The sequence below is a fragment of the Urocampus carinirostris genome, chromosome 4 (genome assembly GCF_059441175.1).
Source record: "Urocampus carinirostris isolate Australia breed hairy pipefish chromosome 4, RoL_Ucar_1.0, whole genome shotgun sequence".
NCBI classification, from domain to species: domain Eukaryota; kingdom Metazoa; phylum Chordata; class Actinopteri; order Syngnathiformes; family Syngnathidae; genus Urocampus; species Urocampus carinirostris.
In genome coordinates this window covers 11,603,826-11,619,213 of record NC_142352.1, presented here as the reverse complement: position 1 = coordinate 11,619,213, position 15,388 = coordinate 11,603,826, and the positions used below count along the sequence as shown (strand labels likewise).

Genomic DNA, 15,388 nt, shown 5'->3' with positions numbered 1-15,388 from the left:
GATATTGTGGATTGTGTTCTGCAGCAGACAGCAAATGCGTGGAAAGGTTATTCGTGTCTGTTTCTGACGGGCTTAACTGCCTGTGTTGCAACTGTGATAGGCTGGTGTATGCTGTCAGTCAAATAGCTAGGAGAAGCATGGGGATGGCTAGCTTTCAGCTGAAAATCTTCAATTAAATCAAACTGGGGAAAATCAAATTTCGAGAAAAAAATGGTGATCACTGTTGATTATTGTCTGGTTTGGGAAGCGACTGAGGCGGCGTCCGGAGGGAAGATAATAACGGTGCATCAGGTCCAGTCTACTGCTACGGCTAGGCTACATAACACCTCTCACAAGCTTCTCCTGACGAGCGTGTATCTCCCGTATGTCAGATCCATTACCTATAAAACAAATGACTAGCAGCTATAATTTGTGGTAAGGCACTACATTCAGGATGGTTGTATTTTAATTATCATGGAGACTTGGCTCTATTTGATGATACCTGAGGCTAGCGTGTACCTAGCCAGCTATTCTGTAAATTGCTGTCTTATACTGAAAGAGGAAACAACCACAGTCTTTTATTAGGGTGGCAGTGGCTCAGGAGGTAGAGCGCCCGTCTTGGGATCAAGAGATCGCAGTTCAAATCCCGGCTCCTCCGTGTTATATGTCGAAGTGTCTTTGGGTAAGACATTGAACCCCTAATACCCCCAATAAGCAGGTTAGCGCCTTACATGGCTGCACGGCCGCTATTGGGAAATGTGAAGCACACTGTAAAGCGCTTTGGGAAGTCTTGACTTGAAAAGCGCTATATAAATGCAGATCATTTCATTTCATTAGTAGGCAATTAGTAGCCAAATGCATGATTGTGTCTGAACAGGTGCCAATCAGAGAATTAACGGATCAATGTAACTGCCCTAAGGTAGTTTTTGTGGCACAGTACTATAGGAAATCTGAAGAGGTTTGATTTCAAAGTTAGTCAAAGACTGAACCATGTCACTATTAAGGTTGCTGACTTCAACTCATAGGTGTGGGTGTTTGGTCACAAAAAGATTTTGTCTTCAAATTCAGGTTTTTCATTGAGGTCGAGGCAGCTGCAATACTATTGCTGCAGTCTCAGACACCGGTTTAGTTGGAATGTTAATCTAAACTGGTTGTCGTACATTATAATTCAAAACATGAAATCCGTGTATTACCTGAAATGAAAAAGCACATCAGTAGAATTGACGTGAATACATCTATTTTTATTATCTTCATAGGATCCACCAGTTCTTCCTACAGGACAGTTTAGCGAGACCTTTGTTCACTTTGTCACTCAATGGTAAGTGTACTGTTTTTTGCTTCTCTGACTTGTCGTGTGAATGCAATCACGGAATACTCATATATTGGGAGCATATATTTGTATTTCTGTTTCCCACATGAGGTAGATGGTAGAGAAACTGCGTGAGTTGATTATAAAAAGTGCAATTAAAACGAGGTCATCTATTTATTACATTTTGACCGCCTGCTCTTTCAGTATGAGAAGACAACCCAAAGAGAGACCTGCCCCCAATAACTTAATGGTAAGTTGAACCAATTTATTCTATCAGGCAGTTGCAACCTTCAAACTAAAACAATGAAAGATTCTGTGTATAACGAGTAATCATATTGGCTGGAGTCAATTCAACAAAGTTTTTGCATCTATTTATTTTGTCTGCAATTTTGTCTCCACTGTTTGTGGAGTTGCATGCTTCTCAGTCAAAGGCCATTACAATATCCACTGTGAAAATAATATGAATGAACATCTTTCTTTTCATGAAAAATATCAAGGAGGTCAACAAATAACCTTGAGACTGGTTTAAGGTGCACTTCAGCTGTAATTCATTCAAATGAAATTTTGTTTATGATTCTAGCCAAAGTACTGTTCAAGAGTTAATTAAATCCGTATTAACCATTAGCAGACGAAAGCAAATGTATCCAGTGTCTTTACCCTGTTCAATTGAGGTTAGGCACTGACGTAATTTTTTTTATCATTTTATATTCTAATAAACACATTGTCAATGTTGGTATAAAATTCATAGAATAAAATGCTCGGTTGAAAGCGCCAGGGCTCAAACGCCAACCCTGGGTTATGTGGGCAGAGGCTACATTTTAGCCTTAGTGTAAATAAATCAATAAATAGTCTACATTTTTTGTGGTTATTCCTACTTCCAGCACAGGGGTCGGGAACCCTTTTCACCCAAAAAGCCAAATGCAACCAAAAAAAAAGTCTTTGTGTGTGTGTGTGTGTATATATATATATATATATATATATATATATATATATATATATATATATATATACTTTAGAACTTTCTCTAGAACATCTAAATTGCACTGTGCAACACTAAATTCACACTCTGCTTGGTGTTATCCTTGCCACGAGACCATCATTTGTACGAAGCACCTTTCAAACAGCGGGACATTTGGCTGTTGTAAGGCCAAGGACAAGCAGCAGTGAAGTCCTCAGAGAGCTACAGGGTGAAGTTTAACATTTTGAGGACAGAGCGTTGAAGGGTGTAAATGTGAGCTGCTAACAGATCGCAAGTTTGCAGTCTGACACCATCCAGGGCTAAATGGAAACTCGGGTCTGGCACTCGATGGAAGTGAATGCCTGTTGACAGCAAAGTTTCTTAGCAATATGTTTTAGGCAGGGTTTATTTTAGGAGGTTTCAATTCCAGGTAGTCAATTGTGGTGTGATTCGTGTTTAGTTTTGAGTCAAATGTTTTTTTAGGATTGCACGTCAGTTTGGGACTTTTGGGTTCAAAGTCACCAATCCTGGGAGTAGTTCACACGTCCTACTGAATGCTTTGTGGTTTTAGTTCCGACATTCTAAAATCATGAATGTTGTTTTTTTTATGAGAGCAAAAACTGTTTTGTCCCTCGGTTTTAATGTGCCTATGAGCTGTTTGTCAGTGTGGTTGGCTTGCAGTCAAATGTTACTCTTAAGATGATGATAAATCACTGCTACTTATAACCCATGCTATTTTCGTTAACCAAGATAAAAACGAACCTCAAGTATGGCTCACACGCTGGGTATTTCTCAGAACCTTCAGTTCTATTTTGTTTTAGTACCGGTACTTTTTATCAGTTATATTAAAAGATCCCAACAATAGATTTTCTCCTGCTTTCCATTTTTTGCAATAGATATATTCCTTGCTTGTTCACATTTGTCCTGCTAACTCCCTGCCACCTATTTTTCCCCTTCCCCTTATTTTTGTCTTCCTTAAGGCGTTTATTTCATTCTCCCTGCTATGAGCCCAGAGATGCAAGGTCATGGATGCCTGCTTTTGTAATGCCAGTCTGCTGATTGTCTTTCTTTTTCTCTTTCGTTGCCTCATTCCCTCTTTCTTCCACACCTCATACTCTCCCATTCCGCCAGCCTCCCAAGTCCATTAAAACTCTTTTACCTATTCTATCTGTATGTTAATGTGCCGAATGGCATCGACCTGTTTTGCATGTGCGATCATTTGCTTTTAGTTTTTATCTTGGCTACTGCTTTTCTACTCACTTATCAAATAATAGTACAATAGATGTACGTAGCAAATCAGTGAACTATATGTATCGATTCAAGCATCTTGTATGTATGAGGACAATAAGGATTTGGGCTTGGAGTTTTTTGGGGAAATTCAATCCTATCGTGTTCCCTTATACAAATTAAGTGGTTGTAATGTTAAGACTGAATCAGAAAAATTAAAATCGATGTCATTCAGATCAATATTTATTTATTTTTTAATCTTTTTTTTTTTTTTTTTGCGTTTTATTTGTGAGCTAAGAGGAAAGTGAGTGTTTCTGTCTCCTTATACTATGCATTTTTTATTGTGGATTCACTTCGCTGTCGTCATAAGTAAATGACACGGATCAGTTGAAGAAACTTTCCACTGGCCTCTGTCCAGGAGCTGAGCTGGTAGGATTTAATGATCACCTACCTACCTAACCTGTATGAGGTTTCCGGCTTTTACTTCCAGACTGTTCAACATTGAAGTGGAAAAAAGGAGTGAAAGAACTAAACACAGCACAGAATATTATACTATAAAGAACTAAGTGCCGCAGTTGTAAAGTGTTCTTTTTTCCCGGATAGTGTTTTCTTTTCTCCTGTTGAGTCATAGACTTAAAAAAATGACCTCCCTGCTTGGCACTCACTCGTTAAGGGTTGGAATCAGGGGGTTTAGTCACCTAATGACTCGTACAGACGAAAAACCTCTAAAATGAAATGCTGCATCTAAAGGCGCTATCCATAGATCCATTTTATTGTAATATTCTCTCGTTTTTGCATTGATCAGACCTCAGTGGTCTACCTCATTTTGTCCAAGTGCTCATTTTTGTCTGTGAAGGCTGCAAAACAAATGCAAGGATTTGACACAGATGTTTGATTGGGATTTGATTGACATGTTGTCAGTGGCTCCCTTTCACCCTCATCATCCCTCATTCCCTAGCTGGCAGCCTTCACGCAGCCTTTTAGCACTCTTGTCAATGCAGCCCTCATTCTGCTTCTCTATTCAAAGGCGTGCACAGAAACACATTCAACCCCAGAGACACCAGATGAGCCCCTCTATTTTTGCAAAAGAAACCCTCCTATGTCTGCCCATCGCTTACACATACACGCTCTCTTAAAAAAACAATATATTAAAAATATATTAAACAACCCAAAAAAAATCTATAATTTTACCCTAGTTTTCTGCCCTATAACTTTACCATTTACTATTTCGCTTATTATCCATGATGATTGATTCTTAGAGGTGAAGCATTTAAAACGTAATGGCCGATCACTGATCTTTTTGAAATGGAAACCGTTCAATAACATGCACACGATCACATTTCCATTCTTGTTTTTATCCATAAACAATGAACCCCACCTTTAAAGCAATCAACATTTTTATATGAAGTGTTTCTCTTAAAGATAACTAAAATCTTGATGAGTTATTTCATCAAAAACGGAAAATGTTCGGTCATTATCAGCCCAATGAAGAGAAATGAGATCAGTGGAAAAGATCTATTTATTTTTGAAGACATCTGCCATTCACCAATCCCTGGGAATCATTACAGTTAAATCCCCTGGCCAATAAACATTAATACATTTTTTGGAATGATTTTTATTTTTTTGTTTTTTTTTTTAACCAAAGACGATTCTGTAAACGATCAGGGTTACATTCTAAAAATGGGAGTCTGTTGATGCGTGTTTCCAGAGCACATGTTCGGCAGAAAACTAGCATCACATCAAGTTTACCTTTATTTTTGTCCTCAGGACTTTCAACGTTAGTCTTTGGGTTTAAAGCCTCATTTGGTGAATGAACACCTCATTTTTCTTAGTGCTAATGTTGTAGTTTCACCTTAATTGGGGAAAACTTTTATTCTTTCTTAACCAAAGCCATGTCTACAAATCTTTTACTGGTCCAGTCGTTTCTGTGACCACCAGCAGCAGCTACATTGGAAGATTACATGGCTGTGTTCCTTTACAAATTCTACTCCTTGACAAGGTCAGTGCGTCTTTGCACCTTATTTGGGTTTCTGTCCAACCTGAACGTTCCTGTCAGCACCTTTCCTCCAAAATGCTTTCATGGTTGACCCATGGGTTTTCATAGACAAATATTCCATTCACACATGATGGTGTGTTGCAATATGGCTGTGATCCATCATCAGTCACGCCAATAAAACATCATTCAGCCTCCAAACCCTGTCAACGTTTCTATGATAATTGACTGAAAGCCACAGTTTTGTTGTGTTAGTTTTTACCGATACAGAACACCGATTTCATTCAATTTTGTATGTTAATTGATCTAAAATATTGAACTTGTCATCATTAACAGCATTTTTTTCTTTTTGTTTTCTTGGATGTATGAAAAGAATACAAATAAATGGTGACTACCAATCAAGATATTTTTGATAGTATTAAATTGTATAAGTACCGGAAAGTATGTACCAATTTGGAATCCTGAAACTAAAATCTCATGTTTCTCCTGTATTGCACCCGGCCAAAGCTTTAAAGAATTCCTACTTCTTTTTTGCGTGACATGTAATAATCCCTATCTGTAATTCCTTCAGTTGGCTCAACCTGTTCTTTTTTAATGTATCTTGCTATTAATGAAGCAAACATCAGTATTTTGGCTCTTATCTCACCCACTCACTCTTGTAAGAGAACAATCACAGACATAACTATGGTGAGCCCATCACTTGTAGGCTCTTTTCTTGTGGCATATAATGTAAAAGTAAAATTAGTTTGTACAACAGGCCGTTCGATGTACCAAAGTGCTTTACAGTAAATGATAGAAGAGGAGCAATTAGTAATAAAATAAAAAAAATAAATTAAGTATGGTGTCTTTGAATGTGTCCATAAACAACCCAACATTTGGAAACTAAATTGCTTCACCATTTGATAATGTTCTAACCCCAAACTAAATCATCAGAAAATTGTAACTTATTGAAGACTATGAATTTTACTTTCCTTTTGTTACCAAATCAAATGAATTAACAAAAGGAAGTTGCCATAAACAACAGCTAAACCTCACGTGGCTCAAGTTGTCATGCAATGTGAGTGCTATGTAAATTCTCCACAGTATTGAATCACAATATAACATTCATCGTGACTTGCTTGAAGTTTTAAGTTAATGTGCTTACAAAGGTATGTCGACCTAAATGACAATGACAGAGTGCAACTGTGTGTCATGAAGTCTAAGTTTAAACGCTCCAGCTCTATGGGCGCAGAGGAAAAGAGACAGTATTAGGAAGACCAAATAACACACCAGGCCCACGATAAAGTTCAAATTAGGAATTAGATACAAGAAGGTTTCACAACATTTAGATATCTCCCGGAGCACTGTGGGAGTAATAATATCAAAATTGAGAGAGCATAAAACCATTGCAAATCTACCTATACCTGGCCGTCCCTCCATACTCTTAGCCCAAACAAGGACAAAACTAATCAGAGACGCAACCAATAGCCGCTTGATTACATTGGATGACCTGCAGGCATACACAGCTGAGGTGTAACAATCTTTTTATTGGCTAACTATTAGATGTATTCTGCATAAGTCTGCCCTTTATGGTCGTGTGGCAAGAGGGAAGCCCTTTCTGAAAGAATACCCTAAAAAGGCCTGTTTGGTGTTTGCAAGAAGCCACATGGGAGACACAAATAACATTTGGAAAAAAGTGCTTTAGTCACATGAGACACAAATTGAACTTTTTGGGATGAATGCAAAGCATTACGTTTGGCATAAAAGTAACACTGCACATCACCCTGAAAACTCCATGCCCACTGTGAAACATGGTGGTCGCAGGATCATGCTCTGGGGTTGGTTTTCTTCAGCAGGGACTGGGAAGATGGTTAGAATTGATGGGAGGATGAATAAAGCCAAATAGAGGGCGATTTTGGCAGAAAATCCATTGCGATTTGCAAGAGACCTGAGAATGGGGAGCAGGCTCCCCTTCCAACTGAACAAAAACCCTTAACATAAAGCAAACTCTACAATGGAATGATTTAAAACTAACAATATAAATTTGTTAAAATGGCTAAGCCAAATTCCCAAACTCAATCCTATAGAACATTCGTAGAAAGATCCGGAAAACGCTGTGCACAAACGATCACTATCAAACCTTAAAGAACTTGAGCTGTTTTGTAAGGAAGAACCTGTAGAGACATACCCCAAAAAGACTTGTGGCTGTGATTGCAGCATAAGGTTTTACAAAGTATTAACTAAAAGGATGCCAATATTTTTGCGACTACTTTTCAATGTATTTGTTAGCTGAGTATAAAATTTTGTTTTTCACCATTGTGTCAGGTGATGGTATCTGTGGTTTGCGATTAATCTGTGGTCTTTGCAGCCCTCTGAGACTCTTTGTGATTAAGGGCTATACAAATAAACAGGACTTGACATTTTGTTGATTCTTAGAAAATCTTTAGAGTTTTTGTATTCATAAGTTTAAAGTTTGAAATATGGCAATATGTCAAAGTTCTTGGGGGGGTAATACTTTTGCAAGTCGCTGTTTGTGTAACATGTATCCTTTGCCAAGTACTTGATCCATATGAGGTTCCAACTTCTTACGAGGCATTTGTACTGCAAAGTTAGAAAGCTGTTCAAACAAATACTTAAGAATGCCTCGTTTTTTGTACCGCTGTCTCTGTTATGATATCTGGAGCGATTCATTCGGCCATTTAGGACAAGTTGACACCCATGAGTGTCCCCTCTACTCTTTCTCTGACACGCACATAGAGATAAAATTCAAGACCGGCTTCGATTAACTCGTCTGATTTACAACGTTCTTGAGTTTTGACCTCTGCCCATTCTCAGGGCGGTGTAGCGTAGTCATTCACTTGAGGGCGGTGATTGCTGTCATGGAGATATAGCACGTAACATCTGTGTTTGGAGTGGATGGACTTAGCAAGCAAAGGCCTGTCAATATGAAACAAGATGTTACTGGCAGAACAAAACCCTGTTTCCTCTTGGGGAAATCGACACCGCAGTGAAAGATGGACACAATTTTAACACGTTTTAATTGTGTTCTCTTACTAAACACTTTTACAGCCTGTCAAGCAGATCAATAATGTCAATAATCACAATTGGCCTAACAACCTTTTTACAGGGTTCATACGGGTGTTTGAAATCCTTGAAAATACTTTGAATTTTAAGGTTGTGTTTTTGAAGATTGAAAACAACTTGAATTTTGGGTGAATTGCTTGTAAATGCTTGAATTCGTTACCTTGTTTATCAACAAGTCTATTTAGAAATAATGCCGACACGTCTCTCGTGGTTTCGCTCTGCCATTGCATCCCTTCTTCCTACATGATTAACGGTAGCTGGCATTAGGTTGTATGGCATTGTCCTATGCGCGTCATCGCCCCCTACAGATCGAGCCTAAGACCACAAAGCAGGGCATTATGGAATGTGTATTAGTGCAAGGATTACGTATCAATTATGAACATTTCTTTCTGGTAGCATTTACCTGTGGTAAACTGTAATCGGAAGAACTTCCTGCAACTGAAAATGTAAGCTACATATTACCGTCATTTCACTTAAAACCTGTATAGGGAAAGATTTTTGTATTCAGGTCTACAAATATATTTGCGATTTACTCAAGATCTAAAAAAAATATATGTCTTGCAAGATTAAAAATAGCATATGTAAATTGCAAATGTATTTTTGGATCTTCAAAACACAAGGTTTACACCGGATTTCTTATTTTATTGGTACTGGAGAAATTGGAAAATGACTTTATAAATCCTTAAAAAGTGCTTAAATTTGACCATAAAAATGTAATACAAAGCCCATTTTTATAATAATAAAATTGAATCTGCTAGTTTTAAATATTGAAGAGCATTTATTCATATTTCATTGATTTATTTCGGTTTATTTTTCTTATTATAATTTCTTCAAGATTGTTGATAGTATACTTGATCATAAAAAAATATAGCTCATTGGATGTGAAACGACACCAGAAGAAAAAATGTGTGTGGTTGTATTGCGCCTCCTGTTCATTTGAGAATCAATAAGTGATTCTGATGTCACCGGGAAGCTGTGTGGTCAGTACTCAATGGGTCACGTGAAGTCAAATTGAGTTTTCAAGCATTATATTTTTGTTTTCCTGTGTGTTAAAAATGTTCTATGTTAAAACGTTTAGTCTATGGCATTCTAGTTTAAGGTTCTTTAAGATTTATAGTTACCAGGCCAGGTACTCTAAGCAAAGTTTGATGAGTTGTTAAATCTTAGTCTGCAGTCTTATGATGCCAAAACACCACAAAAAATCCTGGTACAAGCTATTTTTTGTTATAATTGTTATGGTCTTATGTTATGTAGCACTCTAATTTTTGTTTTTTAAGGACAAAAGTTTTTTTCGATTTATTGACCTGAATGGTGGCTAACGATGCTCAAAGAAGTGAAGTTGAAACAAAAGGAAAATAACTCAAAGTACTCTTTGAAGCAACATAGAATAGACTGGTGCTTTCAGAAGTAGCAATTTAAAATATTTCAGTTATTGTTCTAAGGCAGGTGTCTCATATTCAATTGAGTTGGGGGCTGTCGAAGCTAGGGCCTGGGTGGTGTTGGGCCAAATTTTTTCCACTTAAACAGCTCTGATAAAAAGGGACAATGTTTTATATTTGTCCACTAGATGGCGCTGTAATGTGCAGTGCAACCAAAAACCAGTCCAAGGAAGGCAACAAATTACGGAGGCTGAAAGTTGAGCAAAAAGCACACTTTTTCTTCCTATTTTTACTTGACATTCAACAAAAAAAGAATTTAAAAAATAGTGAATAGGGAAGAAGCAATGAGAAAAGGTGGCAAAAAAGAGAAAATAATAAAGGAAAATATGGACAAAAGAAAACAGAAAAGAAAGAAATAAGAGAAAAACAACAAAAATGCAATCTTCTCACTTTTTTGTTTTCATTTGTTTTCACTCTTTTAATTTTTTCCATTTTTGTTTTTCTTGAGTTTTACTTTTTTTCATGTTTCTTTTTTCTTACATTTTTTTCCCATTTTCTCATTTTTTGTCGTTTTTTTCTTTCTTTTTTATTTTCTTATCCTTTTTTAAAAGTATTAAGTTGCGTTTTGCTCACTAGTCTCCATATTTTGTCAAACCTGGTGGCATGACAGAATTCAGTAACATTTTGTGAGAAACTAATACACACTTTACCTCATGTGCGTGGTTCCTTCTCAAGGTTTCTTCATCTTCCTCATGTTGAGGTTTTTGAGTTTTTCCTTGCCCTAATGTAGGTTTTAGATCAGGGGATAGTGAAATAATAGTCTGTAGTTTGCAATAATATAGGTCCGTGCAGCCCTTTGAGGCTCCTTGTGATCAATGGCTATACAAATAAACAGGACTTGACTTGACACCTCCCCCAAAATTAAAGGAGTAAATACTATGTGGTTACTTTTTAACTGAGAGGAAAATCCAACCATCCAACATATAATCATGTCTTGATTTTTTTTTTGTCTCGCTTTTAGGATCATACCTTCATCATGCAATTCAACGATGGAAATGCAGAGGTGGTGTCCATGTGGGTTTGTCGCTGTTTGGAGGCCAGGAGAACGCCGCATGTACAGGGTCAAAACATGCACCACGATGGACCATGATATACTGCAAAGTTATGTACTGTACAACCAAATGCAGTATGCCAAATGACTCAACAGAAAAGGACGCCAAGCATGTAATGTTTGAGCCCTTTCACATCATATTTGATCCATAGCAGCAGCTTAAAATATTTGGGCTTACTCTTAAGTCTTGGTTACGTTATGGAGAACCACCCAGCTCTGGTCATTGTCAGATGTCCAACCGAATGATTCAAGATGAAAAGGTGATGAGTGAGCAAAGCATCGACCTGAAGATCACGATATGCAGTCATGGTGGTTAAGGTATTTCTGTGACTCACTGTCATGAGTTTTGCTGCTCTTTCCTGTGGTGTTCTTTATCCCTTCAGAAAGCATAGCTTGTCTACACAATTTATAACATTTATAAACAAAATGTACCAGTTGACAATATTTTAGAGGAAGATTAGCCTACGGGTGTTCCAACTCATTGTGAAAGAAATCAGGGTGCACTAAAGAATTTTCCCTCTCAGGCCAAATTGGAAATTTGGCTCCTCGTCAGGAGATATGTTGTTGAGCGCCAACATTCTTAACCTACTTATTTCTAACAAATCTCTTTGTTGCGTTAGCAGCACAAATTTGAATGCCCTTAGCCAAAAAATATGTCCATTTGCTAGACAATCAATGCATCTCTTTCTATTTTGACAATCGACAACCAAATAGATACTATACCTATCGCACTTGGTCTTGAGCTGCATGCTCACAGATCTGATTGAATGTTGGAAGAGGATGCACTTAGCATATAATATATGGAAGACATACTCAATTGTAAAACAGGGTTGAGCAGGTCAATCGAGTCACTGCATCCGTTTCTTGGGGCTCTTGCTAACTATGTGCATATTTAGAGGAGAGAAATAACTATTCCACTTACATTTCAAATATTGTTTAAGGCCCTGCTTTGTACTGCAATGATTTTGCAACACTAAAAATAAAGTTGCAATGTGATCCTCCACTGTTCATTATTAGGACTCAGTCCTGTGCTTCCCTTTGAGGATATCAATATGGATTTATATTTGGATACTTGATACTATGAATTTGTCCAAGATGCGCTGAAGATAAGGTAAGTGATGTGAAACAGCAGCACATGGTTGGTGTTTACTGCTTACAACAGCTTTTCACTTTGTAAGATCCTGGCAAGAGTTGGAAATCCGCACTAAGAAGACAGCTTAGATAATTGAGGGAAAATTCAGTTACAAAAGAGGTAAAACTGTTTTGTTTTTTGTCATCTACTTGCTCATGGTTTAAGGACTTTTTAATCAATCGGTCCAAGCAGGTGAAACTGGGGCGTCACCTTTCATCAGCCCACGCCCTCATAACTGGCTTGCCGCAAGGCTGTGTACTGAGCCCCTTCTTGTTCTCTCTCTACACCCAGAGAACATCATGGTCAAATTTGCTTAAGACACTACGATAGTTGGGAGGTTAATAGGGAAGAACCAAGAGGCCTACAGGGATGACGTCCTAAACCTGGAGAGGTGGGGTGCAACTAACAACTTAGCACTAAACATCTCCATGACAAAGGAACTCTCTTGGAGAAACAGCGCCACCCTGTACATCAAAGATGAATGTGAGGAGAGAGTGCGGTCACTCAAAATCCTGGGGGCGCTTATCTCTGTGGACTTAATCTCTAAGACCGACACGACAGCCTTGGTCAAGAAGGCTCAGCAGCGCCTACACTTTCTAAATGTGCCCAAAAAGGAACAGCTGAGCACAAGCCTGCTGGTGACCTTCTAGTGCAGAGGTGGCCAACCCGGTCCTCGAGAGCCGCATGTCCTGCATGTTTTGAAGGTTTCTCTGCTCCAACACAGGTGATGCCAATTTTAAGGTTCTTAGCAAGCTTTGTGAGAGCTTGGATATGATCCAGGTGATTGTCGTCTCGACATAACCCCAGTTCTACCTTCATTTCCCATGATCAGGCCTTCTGTAGTAGGTTGGTTCTTGTTGCAATGTTGGTTGATGGCCTTTGTCCTTCTGGATAGGTGGTAGTAAATGAGTAACAGTAATCCCTCGTTTATCCCGGTTTATGGAGTCCAAAACCCCTCACAGAACGTACAAATACGCAGTAGTGATCCCTCGCTTAAAAGCCCCCAAAGGTCAAACTTACCTTGAGATGACGTCTTTACCAACTGAAAGTATACGACTGTAACAAAATAACAACTGCAGATCTACAAATAAAAAAAAAGAAAACTGAATTGCAGTTGAATGAATGGTCTTTATTGTCACTATACAAAGGTACAAAGGAATTGGTGGGCTTCTCCTTTCATTGTAAGAAAGTAATCTAAAGAATGGTGGCTGGCTAGCATAGAGTATCCTCTGATGACTCAGGTCTCCAGGATGATTTAAATGCAACCGTCCCAAATGTGAGGTTTTCCATGTGTTGTGGCTCCAGGTCAGTTGTTTAATAGATCTGGTGTTGCTGAGATACTGGCTAGGCTGGGGTGGCCTGTGACAGTTGTTAGGTAGCTGTTAACTGCAGGCCAGACCTGCAGCCTCCCCAGTGGAATATCTCCCGACGCCGCCTCAGTCTCTGATCAGACCCGATAATAATCCACTGAGCACCCCCAATTTCTTTGCGCTCTTTTGACTTTCCTCAAAGTCCGATTTAATTGATGAGTTTTTTTAATGAAACAAGTAACTACAGCTACTATCTGTCGCCGTGCTTCAAGGTTTATTTTGTTAGACACCTGCCCCACTGTTTGACTAACAACATACACCAGCCTACCACTGCCCTTGTCAAAGAATTTGCTATGTGCTGTCTGCTGCAGAACACAATGCACAATTCATTGACATCAATGACCATTCAATTCAAAATGCGCGAAGCAGTGATAATCAATGCTCTTTCCATTTAGTCCCTACCTTCAAAAATAATTGTTAAACCATTCTTGATCAAATTAATTAATTTATATTGTAAACTTTAAGTTGAAAAGTTTATCTTTGTTCTTAATTTAATAGGTGACTTTAAAAAGATGTGTAACATTTAACATGTGTAGGGTGATGGCCTCACATTCTCATTCATAGGTTGACATTTGCATGTCTTGACATGGAGTCATCCGAAGCTTTAAGCACCTTGCTGTCAGAAATTCACCTTTTAATTTGCATTTTGTAATGAATCTGTGTTTGTTAATGTTCATTACCCTAGGTTGATGCCTTTACAGAAATAAGCCACGTTGGGCGGGGACAACAGCATGTACAAAGACTTCACGTTTGCAGGGTTTGACCGTCCATCCAGCCTTAGGAGTAAGTATCTCGTGGGCTGGCCAGCTTAGTGCTATCATCATTTTAAATAAAAAGCAGATGGCTTAAAGGAGCCAGTTTAAAAAAAATCAGGAGAAGCGTTGTTGAGAAAAGTTAACCTTTTGATAAAGTCGTGAAACCCAAAGGATTTACGGGTACATCATTGAGTGTTAATCACCTTGGTCTGTTAAGTGAACTTATATCAGTATTTTTGCAGACTCAAAGATTCGTTTTTTATCTTTTACAGTAAGATGTATCTCACATCCGTATTTAATACCTGAAAATACAAGATGACATGTTGATCTCATCTCGTATCTGGCCTTTTGGTCTGCAGGAAATATTAAGGAACTGGCCTTACTCTGCCAATAATTTTGGCCGAGGTTCAGGATGTCTTTTGTAAGCTATAAACGAATAGCTCGAATTAAGCAGGTATTCAATGGTAGCTTTAACACCGTGACCTTTTACAAGCTTAATTATAGGAGACAAACGTTTCACGTTCATGCTCAGTTTTTCTGAGAAATACTTCCAAGAATTCCAATGTTTCTTTTTCCAGCGTGTCAAGTTCACTAATTAATTTCGCCGCTGCTGTCACATTCAATTAACAAACATCATTGTTCTCTTATTATGCCTTTCAAACAGATTTTCGAATTTCACCTTCGTTTTACTTACAGCAAGCAAATACGTAGCCTTGTCACCACTGACCTCGCACGGAGTTATTCATTCAAGTAGGCGACGGGATACGCGCATGAATCGTTTTTTTCCGAGCGTGTGGTCGTGTGTAGAGTGATCGTTTTTGAAGACCCTGACACGAACGCCACCCGCATGGAGTCAATGGTTGCTCATTGACTTGAATTACATGTATTATTGGCTTCTAAGCAAGTGCCTTCGCGTGTAGAAGGACGAATTCGCTGTTTTGAATGTTTGGATCTGAATGTTCAAAGCGGGATACAAAAAATAATTATCTATTTGTGTTTGGTAGCTAGTGTTGGGAACATTACTCTCTACTTCTTCCAAAATGTAACTGAGTTAGGAACTTAATTACTCTATAGTCAAAGTAATTAGTTGCCAGGGAAAGCAACGTAGAATT

The 15,388-nt window shown here is 38.3% G+C and overlaps 1 protein-coding gene across 1 annotated transcript in view; it reads left to right on the top strand.

Annotated features, from left to right (window-relative positions):
* The window catches only part of map2k5 (mitogen-activated protein kinase kinase 5), a 61,663-nt gene extending 49,643 nt beyond the window's left edge, over nucleotides 1–12,020 (top strand). Inside the window, exons 20-22 of the mRNA XM_088333646.1 lie at nucleotides 1,236–1,297; nucleotides 1,493–1,538; nucleotides 10,930–12,020. Of these exons, the coding sequence (XP_088189772.1) occupies nucleotides 1,236–1,297; nucleotides 1,493–1,538; nucleotides 10,930–11,058 (237 nt within the window). The 3' untranslated portion in view covers nucleotides 11,059–12,020. The remainder of the gene's footprint in view (nucleotides 1–1,235; nucleotides 1,298–1,492; nucleotides 1,539–10,929) is intronic.
* The last annotated feature ends 3,368 nt before the right edge of the window (nucleotides 12,021–15,388 follow it).